Genomic DNA, 22,129 nt, shown 5'->3' on the forward strand with positions numbered 1-22,129 from the left:
ATGTTTTTGACTTCTGCTTCCATTACAAACTGTTTTCTTCCCTTCCTCATGTCAGAGCATACATCACTAGACAGTGCAGATATGACTGCTTTTGAGTCTGGAAACTGATCATCCTTGGTCTGAAAGGCATTTCATAGGGACATAATATTACCTCATTGGAATAGTCTTTAAAGAGCATTGCACTATGGTAATATACGTGGTGAGAAATCCGTTTTCCTATGAAGGGGAGGTATAATTGAAATCCAATCATTTTTAGCCTTTTGATAGTAGCTTTTTTTTTTTTAGATACTTTTTTGCAAGGTTTTTAGTTATTTTTCTTTAACAGGTTCTTACCCTGCTTCTGAGGTTTAAAAAGTCAAATACTAGGATGGCTATAGTCCTATTGTTAAGCAGTTTTCTAATTTGATGTGTTATTTGAACATAGCTAATTAGATTCCTTACAAATGTGTTTAATACTGTAACACAGTTTATATATCTATGATTATAAAAAATTCTATTAAAACAATTAACATACATATTAAATTATGCCATATTGAAATGTAGTCTTGAATGGTAGAATAAGCAACATTTTCTGGATACTTTATTCTGGTTCCAACTTTCCTTCTCACCAACTATGAAACCTTGGACAATTTCCAAATGTTTCCCTAAACATATGTTAACAAAAATGTTCTCACCTGTAAAGTAAGATCCTTTTCAGGTCTAAAATTATTTGGTTCTGTGATTTAATTTGTACCATATCTTTCTTTATTTAGCAGGTATCACACATAAGATCAAATGCCTCTGTTCTCTGATAAAAACAGGTTACCATTAATGGTCTTGGAGTTACCAAAGGAAGGCTTAACTATATCAGACTGTTACTATTAAAAACACATTCAAACAAAACATAACAAGATTTTGAAGTAAGATAAAAGTGGTTTCTCCACAATATCCATACAAATAGTGTTCAGTTATGGGGATACTGTAGTCTTTTCTTTGTCTGTCATTTTAAGGTACTAGATAAGACTCCAAGAAAACAATCCAGTTCATTTCTAATATGATAACAGTATAAATTGTTGTTCTATTTAGATGGCATTGCTCAAAACGTAGTTTTAGAATGAGCCATTTAATTATAAGACTAACCCTAACATTGGTTAACCAACTTGTTTTTCACTCACTTAAGGTAAATAAATTCTGGCAATGTAATGTACAGCATGGTAACTAAAGTTAATAGTACTGTATCATATTTAAATGTTGTTACGAGGGATGCCTGAGTGGCTCAGTCAGTTAAGAGTCTGACTTCTGCTCAGGTCATGATCTCACAGTTTGTGAGTTCAAGCTCTGCATCGCGGTGTGTGCTGACAACTCAGAACCTGGAGCCTGCTTCAGATTCCCTCTCTCTCTCTCTCTCTCTCTCTCTCTCTCTCTCTCTCTTCCTCCTTCTTCTCCTCCCCCACTTGTGCTCTGTCTCTCACTCTCTATTTCTCTCTCTCAAAAACAAATAAACATTAAAAAAATTTTAAGTTGCTAAGAGAGTAAATCTTAAAAGTTCCCATCACAAGAAAAAAAATGTGTAACTGAGCTGATGGATGATAACTAAGTTTATTGTGGTAATCATTTTACAATATATGCAATATATGCATACATCAAATCATTATGTTGTGCACCTAAAACTAATACAATGTTATATGTCAATTATGTCTCAATAAAACTGGAAATGAATGAAAAAAATATAATGGTCCAAGAAAAAGGTATAGTGAGAAGACTAAAGATGTAAAACACACACTGATCATTTTGTAAACTTTTATTATTATCGATAACTATTATCAGATGATGATTTGATTCCACCTAGAATTAGTTCAGCTGCTTCTCACACGTGCTTTAAGCAATACCCTTTACATGTTGGGAATAAGCATCAAAGGTAGATGGAGGACGTATGAATTCTGGAGTACACCATTGGCGATTTCAATGAAAATTTCAAGTTTTCCTATACAGAAAACAAAAGAAAGAATCAAGAATGTTGCAGTTCTTTTTATTTGATAGAGAATTCTACTCATGATAGACAAGGTATGGCTATTGTGTGTGAATGGAGTGAGGAGATGCGAAAAAACTTAAAACACGTGCCACTGTCCAGAAAAAGATATTTTGCTATTGCTCAGGAGATAATTTTATTGTTTTAGAGGAAGGAAATATATTAGGTTGAAAATCATTTCACATTGGGGCGCCTGGGTGGCTCAGTTGTTAAGCTTCTGACTTTGACTCAGGTTATGATCTCATGGTTTGTGAGTTCGAGCCCTGCATCTGGCCCTGCGCTGACAGCTCAGAGCCTGGAGCTTGCTTTGGATTCTGTGTCTCTGTCTCTCTCTGCTCCTCCCCAACTTATGCTCTGTCTGTCTCTATCTCTCAAAAATAAATTAACATTTAAAAAAAATCATTTCACATTTTGGGACGCCTGGCTGGCTCAGTCAGTAGAGCATCAAACTCTTGATCTTCAGGGACTTGATCTCAGGGTCATGAGTTCAAGCCCCACGTTGGGCATAGAACCTACTCAAAAAAAAAAATAAAACATTTTAAAAAATAATTTCACATTTAAACATTGCTGTATGCTTGTTACAATACATGGTGTCTTGTAAGTATTATTGGCATGATTTTTCTGCATAAAATTAGGGTGTTTTAAAATCAGCATCTTAGGGGTGCCAGGGTGACCCAGTTGGTTAAGCATACTCTTGACTTCAGCTCAGGTCATGATCTCACCATCGTGAGACTGAACCCCCTATCAGATTCTGTCTATCTCCCTCTGCCCCTTTTTCACCCTCATGCACACGTTCTCTCTCTCTCTAAAATAAAATAAAGGGGGAAAATAAAAGAAATAATAAAATCAGTAGCATATTAGATTCAATGAAATTTGGTGATCGGTTTATAAAATTTGTTTAGAGAGTTTAAAAAATATAATTGTGATGATATATGCTTAAAAATACTTTTTGGGGGCGCCTGGGTGGCACAGTCGGTTAAGCGTCCGACTTCAGCTCAGGTCACGATCTCACGGTCCGTGAGTTCGAGCCCCGCGTCGGGCTCTGGGCTGATGGCCCAGAGCCTGGAGCCTGCTTCCGATTCTGTGTCTCCCTCTCTCTCTGCTCCTCCCCCGTTCATGCTCTGTCTCTCTCTGTCTCAAAAATAAATAAACGTTTAAAAAAAATTTAAAAAAAATACTTTTTGTTATAATGGTAAAATTAGTGGATTTAGGAGACCATATTTTAGTCAAGACAGATGTTTGTATAGGTAAATTTTGGTGGAGTAAACAGCAGAATGTTACTAGTATTAGGGAGAGATGAACCAGAAACAGTTTGAGAAGCAAAAGATCCAGCTAAAGACTAAATAATAGTCTTGACTCGCAGTTGGTCCCATTACCAAAACTAAATACACACATGACTCCCAGTTACAAGACTCCTTGTCTTGTACACTTGATCCAAACATTGTATGGATCAAAACTCAATGCAAATGATGCACATAATGATCAGAAGTATAGCATCAAGTTTCCTGCATTTTTACCTTGAGCAGGACTTGGGTGGAAGTTTAAGAAAAACTTAGGTGTCGTTTTGGAGGAATTAGAATAAAGAACAAAAAGAGCAATTATATGTGGAAAGGCTTGAGTGATATTTAAAAAGGCAGCATGCTCAAGAGTATATAGTACATCTCTGCTGTCCTTTTCCCTGCAAGTGTGGCTATGACACACGGAAATTAACCAACCCTGGGGCACTGGGGTGATTCATTCAGTTAAGCATCCAGCTCTTGATTTCGGCTCAGTTCATGATCTCACAGTTAGCATATCAGGCTCCGCACTGACGGTGTGGAGCCTTTTTGGGATTTGTCTGTTCTTCTCTCTCTGCCCCTCCCCTGTTCACACTCTCTCTCTCAAAAAAATGTAAATAAAATCTTTAAAAAACAAAATTACCAAGTGCTTGTGAACCTACACGTTGGTATTATTTTTCAAATTCTTACTTTTTGTCATCTGTCATATGTTCTTGAGAATATAGATTGACTTAGCAGATATATGTGTATGTGTAAACATATATGTTAAGTGTTTATATGTATTTACATAATGTATATACCAGAATATTATAGTTTTGCAAGTTGCTTAATATTCATGAACTTCAGTTTTATCACCAGGGATAATAGGAGTTATCTCATAGGTGGATTGTGGGGATAGACCATAGATTTCAAGCATTTGATACAATGCCCTAATCTATAGTAGGCATTCAACAAATGGCATTGCTATTATAGTTAAACACAGATGCTTTAAAGTTACATCGATTTAGGCAGCAAGTTTGGCAGTTTCTTTACAATGTATATAATTTTATATAAAGTATATAAACACATTATACACATTTACCATAAGACCCAGCATTTCCATTCCTTGGTACTTACCTAAGAGAAATGAAGGTATAGTTGCACAAAATGACTATATGCTAATGTTTATAGCAGCTTTATTAATAATTGCTCCAAACTGGAAACAACCCAAATGTCCATCAACTGGTGAATGGATATACAGATTATGGTACATCCATACTCAGTGATATAAAGGGATGAACTATTGGTATGTGTAATGCTCAAAAGCTCAAAAGCATTAAGTGAAAGAAGCCGAATTCAAAAAGCTGCCTACTATATGATTCTGTTTATGTGACATTCTAGAAAAGGCAAAACTACAGGGCTAAGAATCATAAGTGCTTGCCAGGGACTGGGCGTAAAAGGAGAGCATTGACTATATTGGTACACAAGGGAACATTTTAGAGTAATGGGAATATTCTGTTTCTTGAAGATACATTATCTATAAAGTACATAACCATATAGTGAAAGTATAAAATATCCTTGAAAATGATGAGCCCAAATTCATTGAAATGTTTCACTTGAGGCGACCGGGGGTGTGGGGGGGGGGAGGTGGCTGGAAGGGAAGGAAGGAATGTAACTAGTAAGTGCAATATATGGGTTGGGGTAAAAGATTTGTTTTTACATAGGAAGCAAAATAGCAAAATATTTTTTAAATTTAAAACAAAGTTTGTAACAGTGTATAAACAATCCCATCAATATTGTAAATAGGTTTACTTATACATATATTTATACATATATAAATATGTATGTATAATATACATATATTTACACACATAGTTGTAAATATACATGTCTGCTTATATATTCACATATAATTTCTGGAAGTGTATACAACAAACAGGTGACTACTAATCTCAGGAGGGGATTTGTAGTACTGAGTGTTGGAGATGGGACAAAGATTTACTTTACATTGAATATTTTCTTGTACTTTTTGAATTTCATTAGTTTTTTTAATGCATATGTTTTTATATGAATACACACATAAACGAATGCATGCAATTTTTATTAAACTGTAAGAAATATGGGAAATATGATGCCTGAGGAACAGGAAAAATATCTTGTTCACTAATTTCCTTAATGGTTTTGACATGAAGTTTGTTATTGACCTGTAATGTGATGGAATTATATGACATTAATAGTGAAACTAGGAAATAAAGTAGAAGTAAACAGTACATTTAAATTAGTTAAGTTTTCTTACATATAACATAAATCCAACTCAAGCTAGCCTAAGCCAAAAAAAGATTTATTTACCCAGGGAGTCCAAGAAATGGAATGGATCTGGAACTGTGTTGCACAGGGGATCCAGGAGTACCAGTGATGTCATCAAGATTCAGTTTTCTTCTGGGGCTGGTGGGATGGAATACTGTGTTTGAATAACCTGGATGATACATACCTGAGGTAGTGGGGAACGAAGTTCATTCTAGCCACCAGGACTGAACAAGATCACTGTGGCAAAGGGTAAGGGTATTTTTCTAAAAAGGAAATGCTAGCCAGATGAACATATATCTGATAAAATAGAAAAAGGTGGTTGTAAAGCCAGAAAGTTTAAAAATAGCTTTGAACATAGTCACCAGGGCCTAGACATAAGATTAGACATTTGGAATTAATAAATTCAGTGGATTTGCTATGAAGCAACACCAAATCTTGATAGCCAACTAAATGTGAAAAGAGAAGTGAAAAAATAAATATTACTAGAAGCACGGGAATTTAAGTAAAATTTTCATGTTCCTATTTTTGCAGAAATTTCTTAGGCAGAAATCTTCATTTTGGCTTTTTCCTTCTAGAGCATTGTTGGTTTTGTTTTTTGGTTTCAGAGGGGTTTGGGATTTGTTTTTTTTTTTGTTTCGTTTTGTTTCGTTTTTTTTCAGCAGAAGTACCAGGTAAAAAAAAAAAAATCAGAATAGTCATCTAAGGTATTTGTCATTGTAACATATTTATTTAGCAAATTCTCTATTACCTGTCCAGTATTTGATATTCCTTAAATACATCCAACAGGATGTTTGACATTTTGTAAGTTGAATGTGATATGTCCTTTTTTGTGTAATTCTTTTTGACTAACCATTTAGTCACGATGGGTATCTGTGCCTTTCATGTTAGCATTTCGGTCACGTTTTATAATTTACTGAAAATTGGCAATGCTGTCAATTATTGGCATAAAGAACCAGCCACCTATTTTTAAATGCTTTTTAATAATTTTTGAGAATGTTTTATCTATAATTCTAGAATGTGACATGTTAAGGCAAGCACTCAAATATCTTAAATTTAATTAAGAAGTAACTCTGTTAGATTTGCTAACCCAGATAGAGAACAAATCAATTAATTTAATTCCTAAATTATATACAGAGACCTGAACTGCTACATGTTTTTATTATTCTGTTATTTAAATAGAAAAGTGGCATTGTCCAGTGTTCACTTACATGACACTACTTTTCCTCTGGTCAGGATTTCACAGTTTGTCTTATGACTTCATTCTTATGGAAGAAAATAATCCCAGAGAAATTATATGAGTTCAACAAAATTAGTGAACTTCTGCCTCCAAACTCAAGTACTTTTTAATTATTGCCAATAGTGTGTGCAAGGTATGTGATAACATCGTTGAAAGTGAAAGACAGTATTTTCATGCAAATTAAGCTGTGAATAAACAAAACTGAAATCTGAATACTAGCACCCTATTTTAAAAGTTCTGATGAAAACTCTTTTGGGCTATACCTGAAACCCAATGGGAAAGGTGGTTGGAAGTTGGCAATTCTTTTAAAATTACAAGTTTGAACTCTCGAAAAACTGATTACAGACCCTTTAAAATTTAAATACTATAGGCAGAGCGGAACAATAACATCCCTTGAATAAAATACCACTAACACTCAAGATTGTTGCCATTCTCCCTTTAGAGATTTTTTTTTCCCTGCCGAAAAGGAATTGCAAAGGTTAAGTCATATCTGTAAGAATCAGGTTGTAGTCTTGTGTATTTTTTTCACATTAAATATCAAAGATGGCTTAACATATTTAGCATTTTCTGGGTTTTACTATTAATAAAGTTAAAAGAAAATCCAGTGTGATCAGGCAGTGGAGCCACATTAAGTTTGTATGCGAAACACCCATTGTGCTTATCTTATTCTTGATATTGCTCTGAACCCATGTTCCACATTCTGAGTTCTGTGTATAAAGTTAAACATTGCAGAAGGGCATATATCTGATGATACAGATGAATAAGGTTGAAGTTTAGTAATGAGCAAAGTTGATAAATTTAATATGTTGTCTTCAATATGTCTTTTATTAATATAATTTGATTATTTTGTGGGAAATTATGAAACACTACTAAAAATACTGATAGATTATAAAACTACCAGAAATTTAAGGTTCCTGTTTATACTATAATATATATTTTAACATACCAAAACCAATATTAAATTTCTTAAAATATTAATTACTTACAGGCAAAGTTGTTAGCTATGCAAGAAGCCAGAGAAACTGCAATTCAACAGTACAAAAGACTAGAGGAAGAAATAGAAACACTTCGTGTTTACTACAGGTAAAATTCTTTTTAACCTGGGCATAAAGAAATGTTGGTTTGGGAAATGTTTCTACCCAGTTTTACAGTGAGTGAAGAAATACCTCAAGGAAATTAAACATTATTCAGTTAAAATATTTTTGTAATTTTAAAATGATTCAGGCACAAAATATTCTTTATTTTACCTTTTTTTTCTTTCCTGCATTTGGTAAAATTTAAGCTTAGATTCCCATCAGATTTATAAAATTTACATAACTTATAACCAGTTGTCTGAATGGAGTCTAGTTAACTATTGAACTATTTGCTCATCTAAATGCCACCTCTAAAATGATACATATTTTTAAAATAGTACATGAATAGCAGTAATAACAGCCTTTCACCAATTATAATATAATATGAGAAGTTTCTAAAGGAATGCCACTGAAGGATTTTTAACACTAATTTATGCTCCAAGAGTAGTTGTGAAATTAACTCAGTAGGTCACACTGGCATTTTTTAATGAAAAGAAATAGAATAGAAGATGTCAGAGTGCATTTCCTGTAGTTAAAGTAAATATTGTTTTGTGATACTTTGGTTTCAGTTTTGTGTTGTGCGAGAGAGAAATAAGATTGTTGGGTTATCTGTAAAATATCTGTAGATTTTTTCACAAAGGATCATTGTAAAAACAAAAAAAGTTTTGAAAAATGATGTACAATGTTCTATATGTTCTCTGATACTTGATAAGATTAAAAAGAATCTGAAGTCTAAAACGTAAGAATTCACTAACTTGGGCTGTGGGTATTTGAAAGATTTTCTTTTAGTTTTTTGCCTCCTCTCAGAACAATGTGGTTAAGTGCATAAAATGCAATTAAATCAAAATCAGTTTTACTGAAATAGTTATGCAAGTATGTCATATTACTATATTCACACATCGTTATTAATACATTAAATAACTAGGTCTAACACCAAGTCTATTAACAACCATAATTTCAAAGTAGTGATGACTGTAAATGATATTTTGGGGATAACTGCAAACACTGAAATGTGATGTGAAAATATCAGTGGCTTCTATGTGTGCAAATTCTCTATATAAAGAGGTAACCAAGTAAAATTAGGTCATTAGCATGGGCTCTAACCAAATATGACTGATGTTTTCATAACAAGTAGAAATTTGGACATAGAGACGCACACATACAGGAAGGCTGTCCAGAGACACCAAGAGAAGACAGCCTTTTGCCTGGCATCCACAAGTCAAGTAATCCCAAAGATTGGCAGCAAATACCAAAATCTAGAGGAGGCCTGGGAGGATTCTCACCTATTCCATCAAAGAGAGGATAGTCCAACTGACATGTTGATTTTGGAACTGTAGCTTCCAGAACTCTGAGACAATAAATTTCTGTTTTAAGTCTCCCAGTTTGTGCTACAATGTTACAGCAGCCTTAGGAATTAATGCAGTTATCAAATATTAAGTATGTTTGGGGCACCTGGTGGTGAAGTGTCTGACTCTTGATTTTGGCTCAGGTCATGATCTCAATAGTTGGTGAGTTTGAGCCCCGCATCAGGCTCCATGCTGACAGTGCAGAGCCTGCTTGGGATTCTGTCTCCCTCTCTCTCTACCTCTGTCTCCCTCTCTCAAAATAAATAAATAAACTTAAAAAAATATTAAGTAAATTGATTGATGACTGGGAAGTCATTTGCCTGCAGTTAGAAGCAGTGTCTATGTGTGGTCATGTAGATAAGCAGAAACCTGATAATGGATAAAGACATCTCAGCAACCCACCCTTTTTTTTTTTTTTTTAAACTATAGAGTGGATATGACAGTCTTTCCTCCATACTTTACACCAGTGGATTCTCCACTGTAGCTGTGCATTAAAATCACCTGAAGAGCTTCTAAAAGCCCTAATCCCCATCTCCTCCCAGGCCAATTACATTGGAGTCTCGGTGTAGGACTAGGCTATCAGTGTGTTTGAAGGTCCCTAGAAATTCCCACATGTATCCAAGTTTGAGGGATGCTGCTTTGCATGCACATTTCAGATAGCTGCGTTACATCAGGGTCTCTTCTTGGTGGAATAATAGAGGCATATATTAAACCCTCTACTAGGACTTAAAGTATCGTATGATTTGTGCCCAGACCTTGGATACCGCAGTGTGGTATGAAGTAGCTTCACTCTATTGATAAGGGAGAGTTTTTATGGAACCTTTTCCTGCCATCCTTGTGAGATAGAACAGCGGGTGTTTATTGATAAAATGACAGTGTCCAAAAATTCTGAGAGGCATATGATATTCTTACATGAACTGACATTTCTTCTTCAAAAATGAACCTGATGCCAGTTCTTAATGCTCCTCCTTCTTTCTATTGAATTGCAGAAGATTACTGAGAGATTTTTGAAAATTGTAAAGCTAAACTATTTGTTTTTCAAAGACTTTTTAATCTACATGATTGTAACAGAGTTGAACAACTCTTCGAGTTAACAGTTGTTGGCTCAAAGATATTCTTCACATATACCCCTCTTACTGCTACTTAAAAAAAAAAATATTGGTAGTATGGTGAAGCTCCTGGGATTTGCACTTAGAGAGCCCTGCCTTTATGACTTATATAAATGAACTTCTCCAAGACCATTTCCTTTTTTGTGAAATTAGAATTCTAGTACCTACCTCATACACTTGTTTTAAGTATGTATAGCTCTTAGCTTTTTGTTTGAAATTATGTTGTCATTAGTAACCTCCACAGAAGTGGTTTTAATAAAGCATTAGATGTAGAAGTCAGTTAGCTGTGAATTGAAGAGTGATTAGAGGTAAAGTAGTAATTTGGACAATAGAATGGTCCTTGAAGAAGCCTGAATAAGAAAGATGTTAATGATAGTTGAGAAGAAAGGAAGATAGGTTAAGGACTTATGTTTTTTGTTTTTGAAAAATGGCAGATATTTGAGCCTGTTTATGACTAATTGGAAGGAGCCAAGAGAGAGATTGTCAGGGAACAGGATTCCTAAAGAAATAGGAAGAGATGGAAATTAGAATCTGCAAAAGAGTTTACCTTGAACAGGAAGATGGTCACAGACAGGAGTGAAGGAGATAAGAATAGCTGTGGAATACAAATGAAACTCAGTTTGCAATTAATAGGCTTCATTTTTTTCTGCAAAGTAAGGGTCACCGTGAGCTTCTAAAGTGACGGAGGACAGGAAGTTTTGGAAGGAATAACAGAGCAGCTACTGAAGAGAATGGGAAAGAGAACTGAATAAGGGCAAAAAGAACAAGACAAGCAATCCTGAAGAGTCAGCTGGGGATAGATGCTATAGATTTGTATGAGTTCTGGTTTGTACAGTTGTGTAACTTCACACATTCAGTGGTTCTTGTAAACACAAGAAGCAAAGAAGGCAAAGAATTGGAATGATTCAGGATTACAAATATGCAGGACTAACATGATGAAGAGGAGAGTGGTTGAAAGTAAACTAGCAAAAAGGTGTTGAAATGATGAATGATAGTCTGAGCTAAATAGGGCAGGAAATAAAATTAAGAGTATACCAAGAGAAAAAGGAGAAATCCAGAAACCATACATCTTGAGATCAAAAAGAAAAAGTAGTGGGAATAAGAAAATTCAGGAGCTAAAAGGATCAGAGATTGTAGTCAGAAAGTGGAACATTGCTCTTTAAGATCTCAGAGATTGCACTCATTCTCAGCATTGACAATATTTAAAAGTATTGCCTTAGTAGTAGATAGTTGAAACTGAGAAAGGTAGGGGTCACTAGATATAAAGAAGTCAAGGATTTATGAAACTAACGTACTTAAATACCCATTTGGATATTGTCTCTGAAAATATTGGCATATGTTGAGGTACTCACTGTAAGTGCCATAATGGAAAACGACCTAAAAATAAGTAGATAAAAGCTACATGTTGAAATAAACAGCTGTATGTATAGAAGGATGAACCATGCAGTGTGTGATGCACAGGAGAATGCGTGGTGTCTATGAGGAAAGTTGCACCCTTTAGGAAGATCCATATTTCTATCAAAACAAAAAGGTATAGAGAACTTTTGTGCATTGTTGATGGGGATGTAAAATGATACATCTGCTGTGGAAAACAGTTTGGCAGGTCCTCAAAAAGTTAGACATGGAATTCCTACATGATCCAGCAATTCTACACATAGGATATACCCTAAAAGAACTGAAAGCAAGGACTCAGATACACGCCACTGTTTGTACTGTATTGTTCAAATTAGTCAAAAAGTGAAAACAACTCAAGTGCCCATCTACAGATAAATGAATTAAAAAAATGTGTTGTATACGTACAATGGAATATTATTCAGCCATAAAAAAGAAATGACATTCTGATGCAAGCTGCAACATGAGTGAACCTTAAAAGCATTATGCTAAGGGGAATAAGCCAGAGAGAAAAGATAAATATGATATGATTCCACTTCTGTGAGGTATCTAGAATAGGCAAATTCATAGAGACAGAAAGTAGAATAGAGTTACCAGGGGCTGAGAGAAGGAAGGAATAGGGAGCTCCCAGGGGCTGGAAGAGGAGAGAGTGGGGAGTTATGATTTAATGGGTACAGAGTTTCTGTTTGGAATGGTGAAAAAGTTCTGGATATGGATGATGTTATCTTGCCACAGTTGTTTTTAAAATGTACAAAGAATGTTCTGTGAAGATATACAGATATTTATTTTAAATAGTATGGGGGTAAAATCCCTGGGATATAAAACTCTGGGAAGAGAGAGGCAATTACCAAAAAGAACAAAGCTGAAATTTCCTGGAAGCTCACATTCTGATTTAATCGATTCAAACGAAAGTAAACAATATTTCTTACTGACCTGAATAGATGGTGGTTACAAATCCATACATGAAACACAACTAATTCATAGAAATATTGGGAGTTTTTCTTCTTACTTTCCTATGTTACAGAGGACAGGAAAAAGTTCTACTTTTATGTGAAGATAACCAAGACTAATTCTGTAGTGTGTGTGTGTGTGTGTGTGTGTGTGTGAACTCATAGATAATAAATTTTGCTTAACAAAGCTTAAGAAAAAACACATTTTCAGTTATTCAAGTCAATTTTACACTTATTTATACATATATGTATATTGTCATGTCAAACAAAGTAATTTACCAGTAATTAAGAAAAAATAGGGGCGCCTGGGTGGCTCAGTTGGTTAAGCATCCGACTTCAACTCAGTCATGATCTCACAGTTCGTGGGGTCAAGTCCCATGTTAGGCTCTGTGCTGACAGCTCAGAGCCTGGAGCCTGCTTCGGATTCTGTGTCTCCCTCTCTCTGCCCCTCCCCTGCTCATGCTCTGTCTCTTTCTGTCTCTCTCTTTCTCTCTCTGAAAAATAAACATACATTAAAAAAAAATTTAAAACTTAAAAGGAAAAATAGCTAAGGACAATATAGGAATAGGACAGTAAGCTGGAGTTAGGAGCAAGTCAGCGTACAGCTTGCATGTATATACCATGAAACAGGAGAAGAATAAGCCTAAAGAATAAGTCTGGCTCTCACCTTTCCAATAACCGAAGCAGGGGAGGATGTGTGATCAGTTATTAGTTTCAAGGACAGATTAAAATATGCTGATGACTTTCATTCTACCATGCCTTTAATTCTGCCAATTAGTGATATTGACCTTCTTCTTTTTAAATTATTTTCCAAAATAATTTTCTTTTGCTGGGTTATGTACACTAAGAGCTACTGTTACTGTAACCTTTCCATTTCTCTGTATGGAGTAGGAAAATGAAAAAAGTATTTTTCTGAGTTTCTCTATTCTGTTTGTTTCCTTGGAGCTTCAGAAGATTTTGAGTACTAAGAAGAGAAATGTTGGCCTTTCATTTCCTTTGGCAGAGTTAGAGACAGGGGCAGTGAGGTAGATGTACCCATCCTAAACTTAACCATTATAACTGACGGCTCTTTCGCATTAAACCAGAAGGCATAACAAGAGAGGAATAGCAAGAGGAAGATTTAAAATAAATCTCAGTTATTACCAACGTGTTATTAGTAAAGTATCAGTACCTCCTCATTGCTGTGCTGAATGCTAAATTCATTTGCAAGAGCTTCATTAGTTTCAATCTGAACAGTTTCATCAGGGAATGATCTCAAACTTGCAAGGGTTAGATTTGTATTTTTTCCTGTATTGTAAACCTGTAGTGCTGCATTCCTGAGTTCAGGAGGCATAATAATAACAAACTCTTTCTAATGGAGAGAATGCCTAAGTTTGAACGGTTGCTAATTTTATAGTGCTTCCCTATATTTCCTTTTGCTGTAAAATGTAAATTCAAGTGTGTGAACAAGAACTAGATCCTGTTGTTTGGTGCCATTAAACCAGGATTTAATATACTTACTTATAACAACAGCAGTTTATGTCTTAGGTTTTTATTATGTTTTGTGTGATTTCTGTGTGGGAAGTTGTGATGCCTTACGGAACCTGGTAAATTTCACATTTTAGGCTAAAAGTACTGAATAGAATGCTTCATATTTTACGGTAGTATGTTTCCTAGGACTGTACTAGTACTTTCTTAATCATAGAAATCATTTTTATTTTTATTTTATTTTTTTAACTTTTTAAATGTTTATTTATTTTTGAGAGAGAGGGAGAGAGAGAGAGAGACAGAGAGACAGAGAGAGACAGAGAAAGACAATCCGAAGCAGGCTCCAGGCTCTGTGTTGACAGCACGAGGGGCTCGAACTCACAAACTGCGAGATCATGACCAGAGCCGAAGTCGGACGCTTAACCGCCTGAGCCACCCAGGCACTCCTAGAAATCATTTTTAATAGAATGGTTACATGTTTGACATACTGAAAACTAGACTAAACCTGAGCCCTGCTTACTCGTTCATAATATACATTTCAAAGTCATATGAGCTATAATACAGAGCCCATATAAAATATCTTCAAAAAGAGAGTGAAATTCTTAATTTTTTCTACATCCCTTTTCTAAATTTTATTTAGTTATGAATCTTTTACTTAGCAACATTTTTTTGTCCGTGTATATGCTATCCATAACAGAGACATGACTGTCACTAGGATCTGGGTTTTTATTTTGTTTTGTCTTTTAGTGGTGGTTTTGGTTCAAAACAACGGTTTTGAACTGTTGTTCTCCCAGTTGGAACTATATGCATTGATAAGACAGTCAGCAGTGATTATGGCATGGAAGTTCTAGCCAGGAAGCAACATTGTTCTTAAAGTAAATCCCTCATCAAGAGGGGGTTGATCCTGACCTCATTTGTTCAGTGTTCTAATCAATGAACTGCCCAATGACATAAAAAATTTTGTCACATATGTATTTTCTACAAGAAGTAACTATCCGTGGAGTTGTGTTAATTGTACCATACTGCTAAAGCAGTAATAAAAAAAGAACAAAAGGAGACCTGAATTCTTCCATCTTTGCCATTAATCAGAATTTTTTTTTTAACATAGGCAAGCTCTAACCTTTCTAGATTTCAGTTTAACTTTGACACTAGGGGCTTTTTGTAGTTCTAACATTTTGTGAAATTTGTCACTCTTTCATGTGACGTAGATTAAATTTTATGTTTAGTGATGTTTAGAAATAGTAACTGTCTTCTTGTATCAATAAGTTGCACCTATTTTCAAGGCCTTTTTATTGCACAGCTGACTTCACCTTTACTATTCAAACCACCATTATATTTGTCGGTGGCTCTGGAATGCAAAACAAAAAAAATTAAAACAAAGTTTGAAAAACAAGAGACCTTAAGGTTTGCATTTTCTATATGTCCAATGATTTAGAATATAGTTATTAAGGATTCTTTTCTTCCTTTTCTCAACTTATAGAATGTGACATTTAATAAGTTACTTCTGAATGTCAGTTACTTCACCTGTAAACAGAGATATCTGACCTGCTTATTAGGAAAATCATGAGATAATATGTTTGGATATTTTTTGAGAAATGTAAACCACTGTGCAAGGAAATAATAGTAATATTTATAAAATTACTTGAAAAGTTTTGCTTTATTCAAATGTAACTATTAAATTAGTGAAAAGCCATTTCTACTGTAATATTTTATGTCTTCCATGACTTTGTACCCAAAAGGATATTTTTTGCATTGTCAGTTCTCACTGTTTGCTGGGCCGCCTTCTAACATCTAACAGTAAGTTAAAAAGCAAAACTAAAATTCCCTGTAATTCTACTATTCGTAGTTTTTCTATCAAATGACCCGGCCTCCTAAGAGCATTTAACAAAATATTTTGCCATTTAATCATTGTTGTTAGCAAGGCCCAGTGTTAAAATGGACTTTCCAATTCTAGGTCTTAATGTTTTCCATCTATTAACATTATTTCTATTAGCTTGAGAAAGTTTTAATTTCATGTTTTGTTAGATAAAAGAAGTAGTGTTTCCCTTGATCTTGGCACAGAATCACCATTATTATAGTTCCACAGGTGCCATTTGGCTCATGCGTAGGTAATCTTCCATTTGTCCTTTTGCACAAATTTAATCAGTAGCCAAATTTTGCTACAGTTTTCCTTGCAGTGTTTGTTACTTTTGACTTCTCATTTCCCACAGCTCCTACCTTAGATCAGACTTCTATAAATTCGTGGCCAGGCTTCTCTTGCTACTTCATCTTCTTGTTTCCATTCCTTACCCCTCTTAAGATTCCTGAAACATTATTTTCAACCTCTCACTCAGACATTAACACTATTTAATAATACCACATTACCTAAACAATAAATTCCAAGCTTTTTAGTGTAACATTCATGAACCCTTGTTTGTGAGAGACAGAGCACAAGCAGGGGAGAGGCAGAAAGAAAGAGGGACACAGAATCTGAAGCAGGCTCCAGGTTCTGAGCTGTCAGCACAGAGCCCGACGCAGTTGGAACTCACTAATTGCAAGATCATGACCTGACCTGAAGTTGACTGAGCCACCAGGCACCCCGACTGCCACCGGTATTTCTGAATTAACATGTCGCCAGTCATCTTCTTGCCTGCTGATTTCATTCACATCAGTGTCACCCGTGTCAGTACACTGCCTCACACATAGTAGGAACTCGACAAATATTTGTTAATACTGAATTGACTATTATTTGCACTCCCAAAAGGAACTGCTCACAATTTCTTGGACACACCCCACAATTTCCCACTCCAGTGCTTTGATTAACTGTTCAATTAATCTTTTTCTTATCTTTCAACCAGAAATGATCTCATTCTACCTGAAGTGAACTACCATGGTTCTTCATAGTGGCTGTGTCACAATATATACCTCATGCTTACCTATGTAATAGTTGTGTGGGTATTTCTCTTAATTCTTCCACCAGGGCTTCTATTCTTTATATACACCAGGCCTTCAGTAAATATTTGCCAAACAGATGAATAAACAATGAAATTTAACACTAGATTGAAAGTTTCTTCAGATGAGACGTTTCTTCTGCAGAGTAGAACTGAGTGCAGTGCATACAGTAAGAGCTCAATGCTGAATGAAATGATTGGAAATAGTATGGACCTAGTCCAACATCTTGGTTAGTCATTTGCAGAGGTGTGGGACACAGCAGGGTCTCCATATAAGAGAGTATGCCATCTTCCACCAAGTTTATTTTTTCCCAGGCAACAGTGTTCAAATTTGAAAACCGTTATTAGAAAACACTTATGTGAATATTACTTTTTTAGAAATTTAGAATTAAGAACTCAATATTTTTACCATATATCAATGTCATATATGATGTTCATTGCAGTATTGTTTCTTATAGTGAAAAAATCAATTAGAATTTTCCCTATGGATTTTTTTTTTAATGAGCATATTATTTAAAAATATCAATTGTCAAAATAAAAACTGGAAAATCTACCAACATGGGACCCTTAGGATTATGGCGTGGTGTGTGTATTAGGGTTCTCCAGAGCAACAGAACCAATAAACTGCATGTGTACATGGAGAGAGATTTATCTTAAAGAATTGATATGCATTTATGGGAGGGGAGGGGTGGCCAGTCTAAAATCTGCCAGGTAAGCCAGCTGGCTGGAGAACTAGGGAAGAGTTGATATTGCTGTCATGAGTCCAAAAATGCAGAATTCCTTCTTCCTTGGGGATCTCATTCTTTTTCTTAAAGCCTTCAACTGATTGGATGACCATCACCCCTCATATTATGAAGAGTAATCTGCTTTCCTCAAAGTCTATTGATCTACATAATAATCATATCTAATAAATACCTTTACAGCAACATCTAGACTGATATTTGAACAGGTATCTGGGTACCGTAGCCTAACAAGTTGACAGAATCAACAGTCACACCTGTGTGTTTCAACAGTCAGCTGGGGCTAAGTAGAAGCTACTTTCTCTGAAAGGAGCATGCACTCTCTGTTTCACCACATTTCCCCATCCAGCCTACTTCATGCATTTAAATCATCTGCCTCAGTCATACAGGCATGTAAGTTTGTGTCGCAGATGTGTGTTGTGATCTTATTTATAAAAGGAGTGTGTGTACACATTACGTATGCACCGGCCCCGGGCTGCTTCTCTAACCTCATTCATTAACATGTTTCTACTCTTGCTTTACTCTAGCTACACTAGTTCCCTTATTATCACAGACCTTCTAAGAACACTGCCATCTCAGGGCCTTGACCTTTTTTTCTCCTCTGCCCTCTGACTGTGATGAGTCCCCTCCTTCACTCTGTTCACTTTTCTGTTTAAATGTACCTGACCATCTAAAATAGCTTATCCACTATCTGCACCACTGTTACCCTCCTTTACTTTTCTTCATACTAGACAACCCCACATGACACTAGCCTGTATTTGTGGACTATCTTCTGAAATTAAATTCTGCAAGGACAAGGATTTTGTTTCCATATCACTGCATCTTATACTTGAATCAGTTCTTAGCATACTTTTAATGATCAATAGAAGTTCTCTGAATGTATGAATATATGCTTAAACATTGTAATACATCAGAAACTTAGCAGGTTATCTGGGAAATGAGACTAGGTGTAACAAATTAATTACCTGGTGAGAGAAAAGAAATTTTAAAAAAATAATGTTTGATTTATTTTTGATAGAGAGAGAGACAGAGACAGAGACAAAATGAGCGGGGGAGGGGCAGAGAGAGAGGGAGACAGACACAGAATCCGTGAAGCAGGCTCTAGGCTCTGAGCTGTCAGCACAGAGCCCCATGGGGCTCAAACTTGTGAACCACGAGACTGTGTCCTGAGCCAAAACTGGACGCTTACCTGCCTGAGGCACCCAGGTGCCCCAAGAGGAAATTTTAGACTGCATTTCATACCTTCATAAAGTGTTTGAGGTTTTTGTGAGTATGCATTACTTTTATATAAAAATAGATGTGTAACACCTATTTTGTGTCACACCTATTGTGTGTGACAATGAAGTTCATTTTCTGTAGTAGATGTTATTAGTGTTGTGCTTTACAAAAAGATAAGATGTAACACCTATTTTGTGTCACACCTATTGTGTGTGACAATGAAGTTCATTTTCTGTAGTAGATGTTATTAGTGTTGTGCTTTACAAAAAGATAAGATGTATGAGAGAACGAAAATTCAAAGTAGATTTGCCTTACATTATGAAATATGTTTCTGTATGAAATATGTTTCTGTAAGTGATAAGTTCACTTATATTTTAAGTTTGCCAAAAATTTTAAAGTATTTTCAAGTACTTTATGTGGCAAAAATCCAAGCACTTTTAAAAAAATTAAATATTAAAGGAAAGTACCAGCTTGAAAAGAAGTATTAACCTAAACATTCTTCTGCCACTTGGTAGCAGCAGGGGCCCATGACAGATTAGTGAGGAAAAGGGCACCTTTAAAAAAAAAAAAAATCCAATCCTATGAACATTAGCTATGGCCAGAAATGACCATGAAAAGAGAGAATCCCCTCATATTTCAAGAGACTTCACTGGGTACAATTAGGTTTAATTTAGCATATTTGAATTAAAAATATTTTTCTCTTTCTATACATGACATATGTGTTAGTAATGCATTGAAGTTTTATCAAATCTACACTAGTTTAAAATATTTGGCAAATGGAAGTAATGCCTAATAATTGAAGACCTTTCTTCAGAAACATTGTGATTCATTAACCATAAAAAAAAAAATGATGCTAACATATAGAACGAGGTACAACAAACTGAGGTCTTTGAGCTACTCTTGATTTCTATAAACTTTCTAATGCTCCTGCTGTCATAAAGAGCTTAGTAAATATTGACTGAGGATGATGATGATCCAGCAGTATTTTTAAGACTGTGTGGCACTGGCAGTACACTCAGATATCCGGGACTTAAGGTTGTCATTTTGCCATGAGGCCCTTCCACCTGGGCCTCTCCCAAAAGGACAAATGTTTACCTGCAGTTAGGCATTTAAATGTGTAAATATTCCAGTCTCAATTATATACGAAGTAGCTAGAGTTTTCACTCTGAATCATGAAGTAGTTGTTCCCCAAAGTTTAAACTGATGTTCTAAAAGTTTACAGAAGTCAAAATAGGGTTACTTGAATATTATTTTCCATAATTCCAAACAAACGTTTTTTTATGGACATAGGTCAATATGAAAATATTTTGTTCCTTTTACAGTTCCAAACCCAGGATATTTATGAAACATCTGCATTTATTAGGGTTTAATTTACTATTCTGCTTAGTTGTTATGTTTTAAATATTTTGCAGTATATCTTGTTCCTTTTAACTTATAAGGGTTTTATGACTATCAGTATTCTGCTAATATATTTCCTTAATATAGTTCCAGTCATTTCCCATTTAGTTCTGATTAGATCAGAAGTAAACAATAATCAGTTACTACATGAAACCATCAAGAAATTCAAAAGCCTAGGGATTATTTTTTAGTTCAGTTTTATTAGACATTATTGATCTGAAATATTTTAATTTACTTTCATCCGTGGAAAGTTCAGTTGTGCTAGCAAGCTAGGTCAGATATTCTAAATCGTAAAAAATGAAAATTTTCTGAAACATCAGTTGTACGGAAAAATGTGAGAATTGAGGTTTTGTTCCAGACAGTTGGACACACTACAGCATCATTGGCTCATAATTGAGCTATGTAAGTTTCCTGATTTTGTTTGATTTTACTTTTTTTGAATTTGTTTGGTTTTGTTGTATATATTCAGAATTGAAATAACCATTTATCTAATTTTTCTACTCTGTTACCTGAAAACTAAAGTGAAACGAAGGAGTCAAGTGTTAGTCCTTTGTGTCCTGACATGATTCTTAATAGCTATTTCTTTTTGCTTTGTAATTAGTAATATGATGAAAAGGTGACAAACAGACTTCAATTATAATTCATATGAAGAAAACTTCATTTATTTCTAAATCTGATTTAGTTGGATCTTTATCGTTTTATTTATAAAATTTTATTTTGCATTTATTTTGTTTGGTACGACACAATGTTTTAATTCAGAGCTGACATAATAGTAAGACAAATGGTATAGATTCTGACTTCTTAGCTAAGTGACCTTTGACAGGTAATTAACCTGTCTGAGCCTCAATTTCCTGACCTGTAAAATCAGGATTGTAATATTACCTGCCTCATATTATTTTTGAGAAAAATAAAATGAAATAATGCATGCCAAATGCTTTGTACAGTTGCTGGGTATAGGCTTAGGTATTTAATAAATGTGAACAATTGTTATTATAATCTCTGTGCTGAGTTTATATTGAGTTGTCATTCACTTTTCTTTGAGATTCTCTTAATACATTTCCTTTTTTTTTTTTTAAAGTATTTTTGACTCAAAATACCATATTGAGACTGCAATATGGAATTGTTTGATCTTTCTTTAGGGACAAGTTTTCACTGGAATTATTTTTTTCTTGTTGTAGGATACTTTAAAAAAAAATTTAGTTACGGGGCGCCAGGTGGCTCAGTCAGTTAAACATCTGACTTTGGCTCAGGTCATGATCTCGTAGTTTGTGAGTTCGAGCCCGTGTCTAAGGCTATCAGCTTGGAACCTGCTTCAGGTTCTGTGTTTCACTCTCTCTTTGCCCTCTCCCCTGCTCGCTCTCTCTCTCTCTCTCTCTCTCAAAAATAAATAAACATTAAATATATACATATATATTTAGTCAAAAGGATGTGCTTGAACTTAGATTTGGCTCTGTTTTTATTAAGAGTTTAGTTTCAGGAGTTGTTTCTTTACACAGGAACATTTTAGTGGTCAGAAAACTATTGAGAATTAAAAAATTAATACTTTCATTCTTATTATACATTATTAAAAACATATTTTTCAGACTTCACACTCAAAATATACCATTTCTCCCAATGTTTTCTAATATAAAATCTCCCCAAGAAAATAATAAGGATGTAATTTTAAAGCTATTCTTCTGTTCTTTTATCTTAGAGTTT

General features: G+C 34.8%; 1 protein-coding gene across 8 annotated transcripts in view; it reads left to right on the forward strand.

The window, feature by feature from the left end:
• Nucleotides 1–22,129, forward strand: part of MIPOL1 (mirror-image polydactyly 1) — a 320,020-nt gene that overhangs the window by 201,881 nt on the left and 96,010 nt on the right. For all 8 annotated transcript variants that reach the window (XR_006218817.1, XR_006218816.1, XM_042989584.1 and 5 more), the window contains exon 11: nt 7,797–7,891. Coding sequence is in view for 6 of the 8 variants with exons in the window: in XM_042989584.1 (XP_042845518.1) it covers nt 7,797–7,891 (95 nt within the window). In the remaining 2 variants the exon portion in view is untranslated. The remainder of the gene's footprint in view (nt 1–7,796; nt 7,892–22,129) is intronic.

This window comes from Panthera tigris, chromosome B3 (genome assembly GCF_018350195.1).
Source record: "Panthera tigris isolate Pti1 chromosome B3, P.tigris_Pti1_mat1.1, whole genome shotgun sequence".
In the NCBI taxonomy this organism is placed as follows: domain Eukaryota; kingdom Metazoa; phylum Chordata; class Mammalia; order Carnivora; family Felidae; genus Panthera; species Panthera tigris.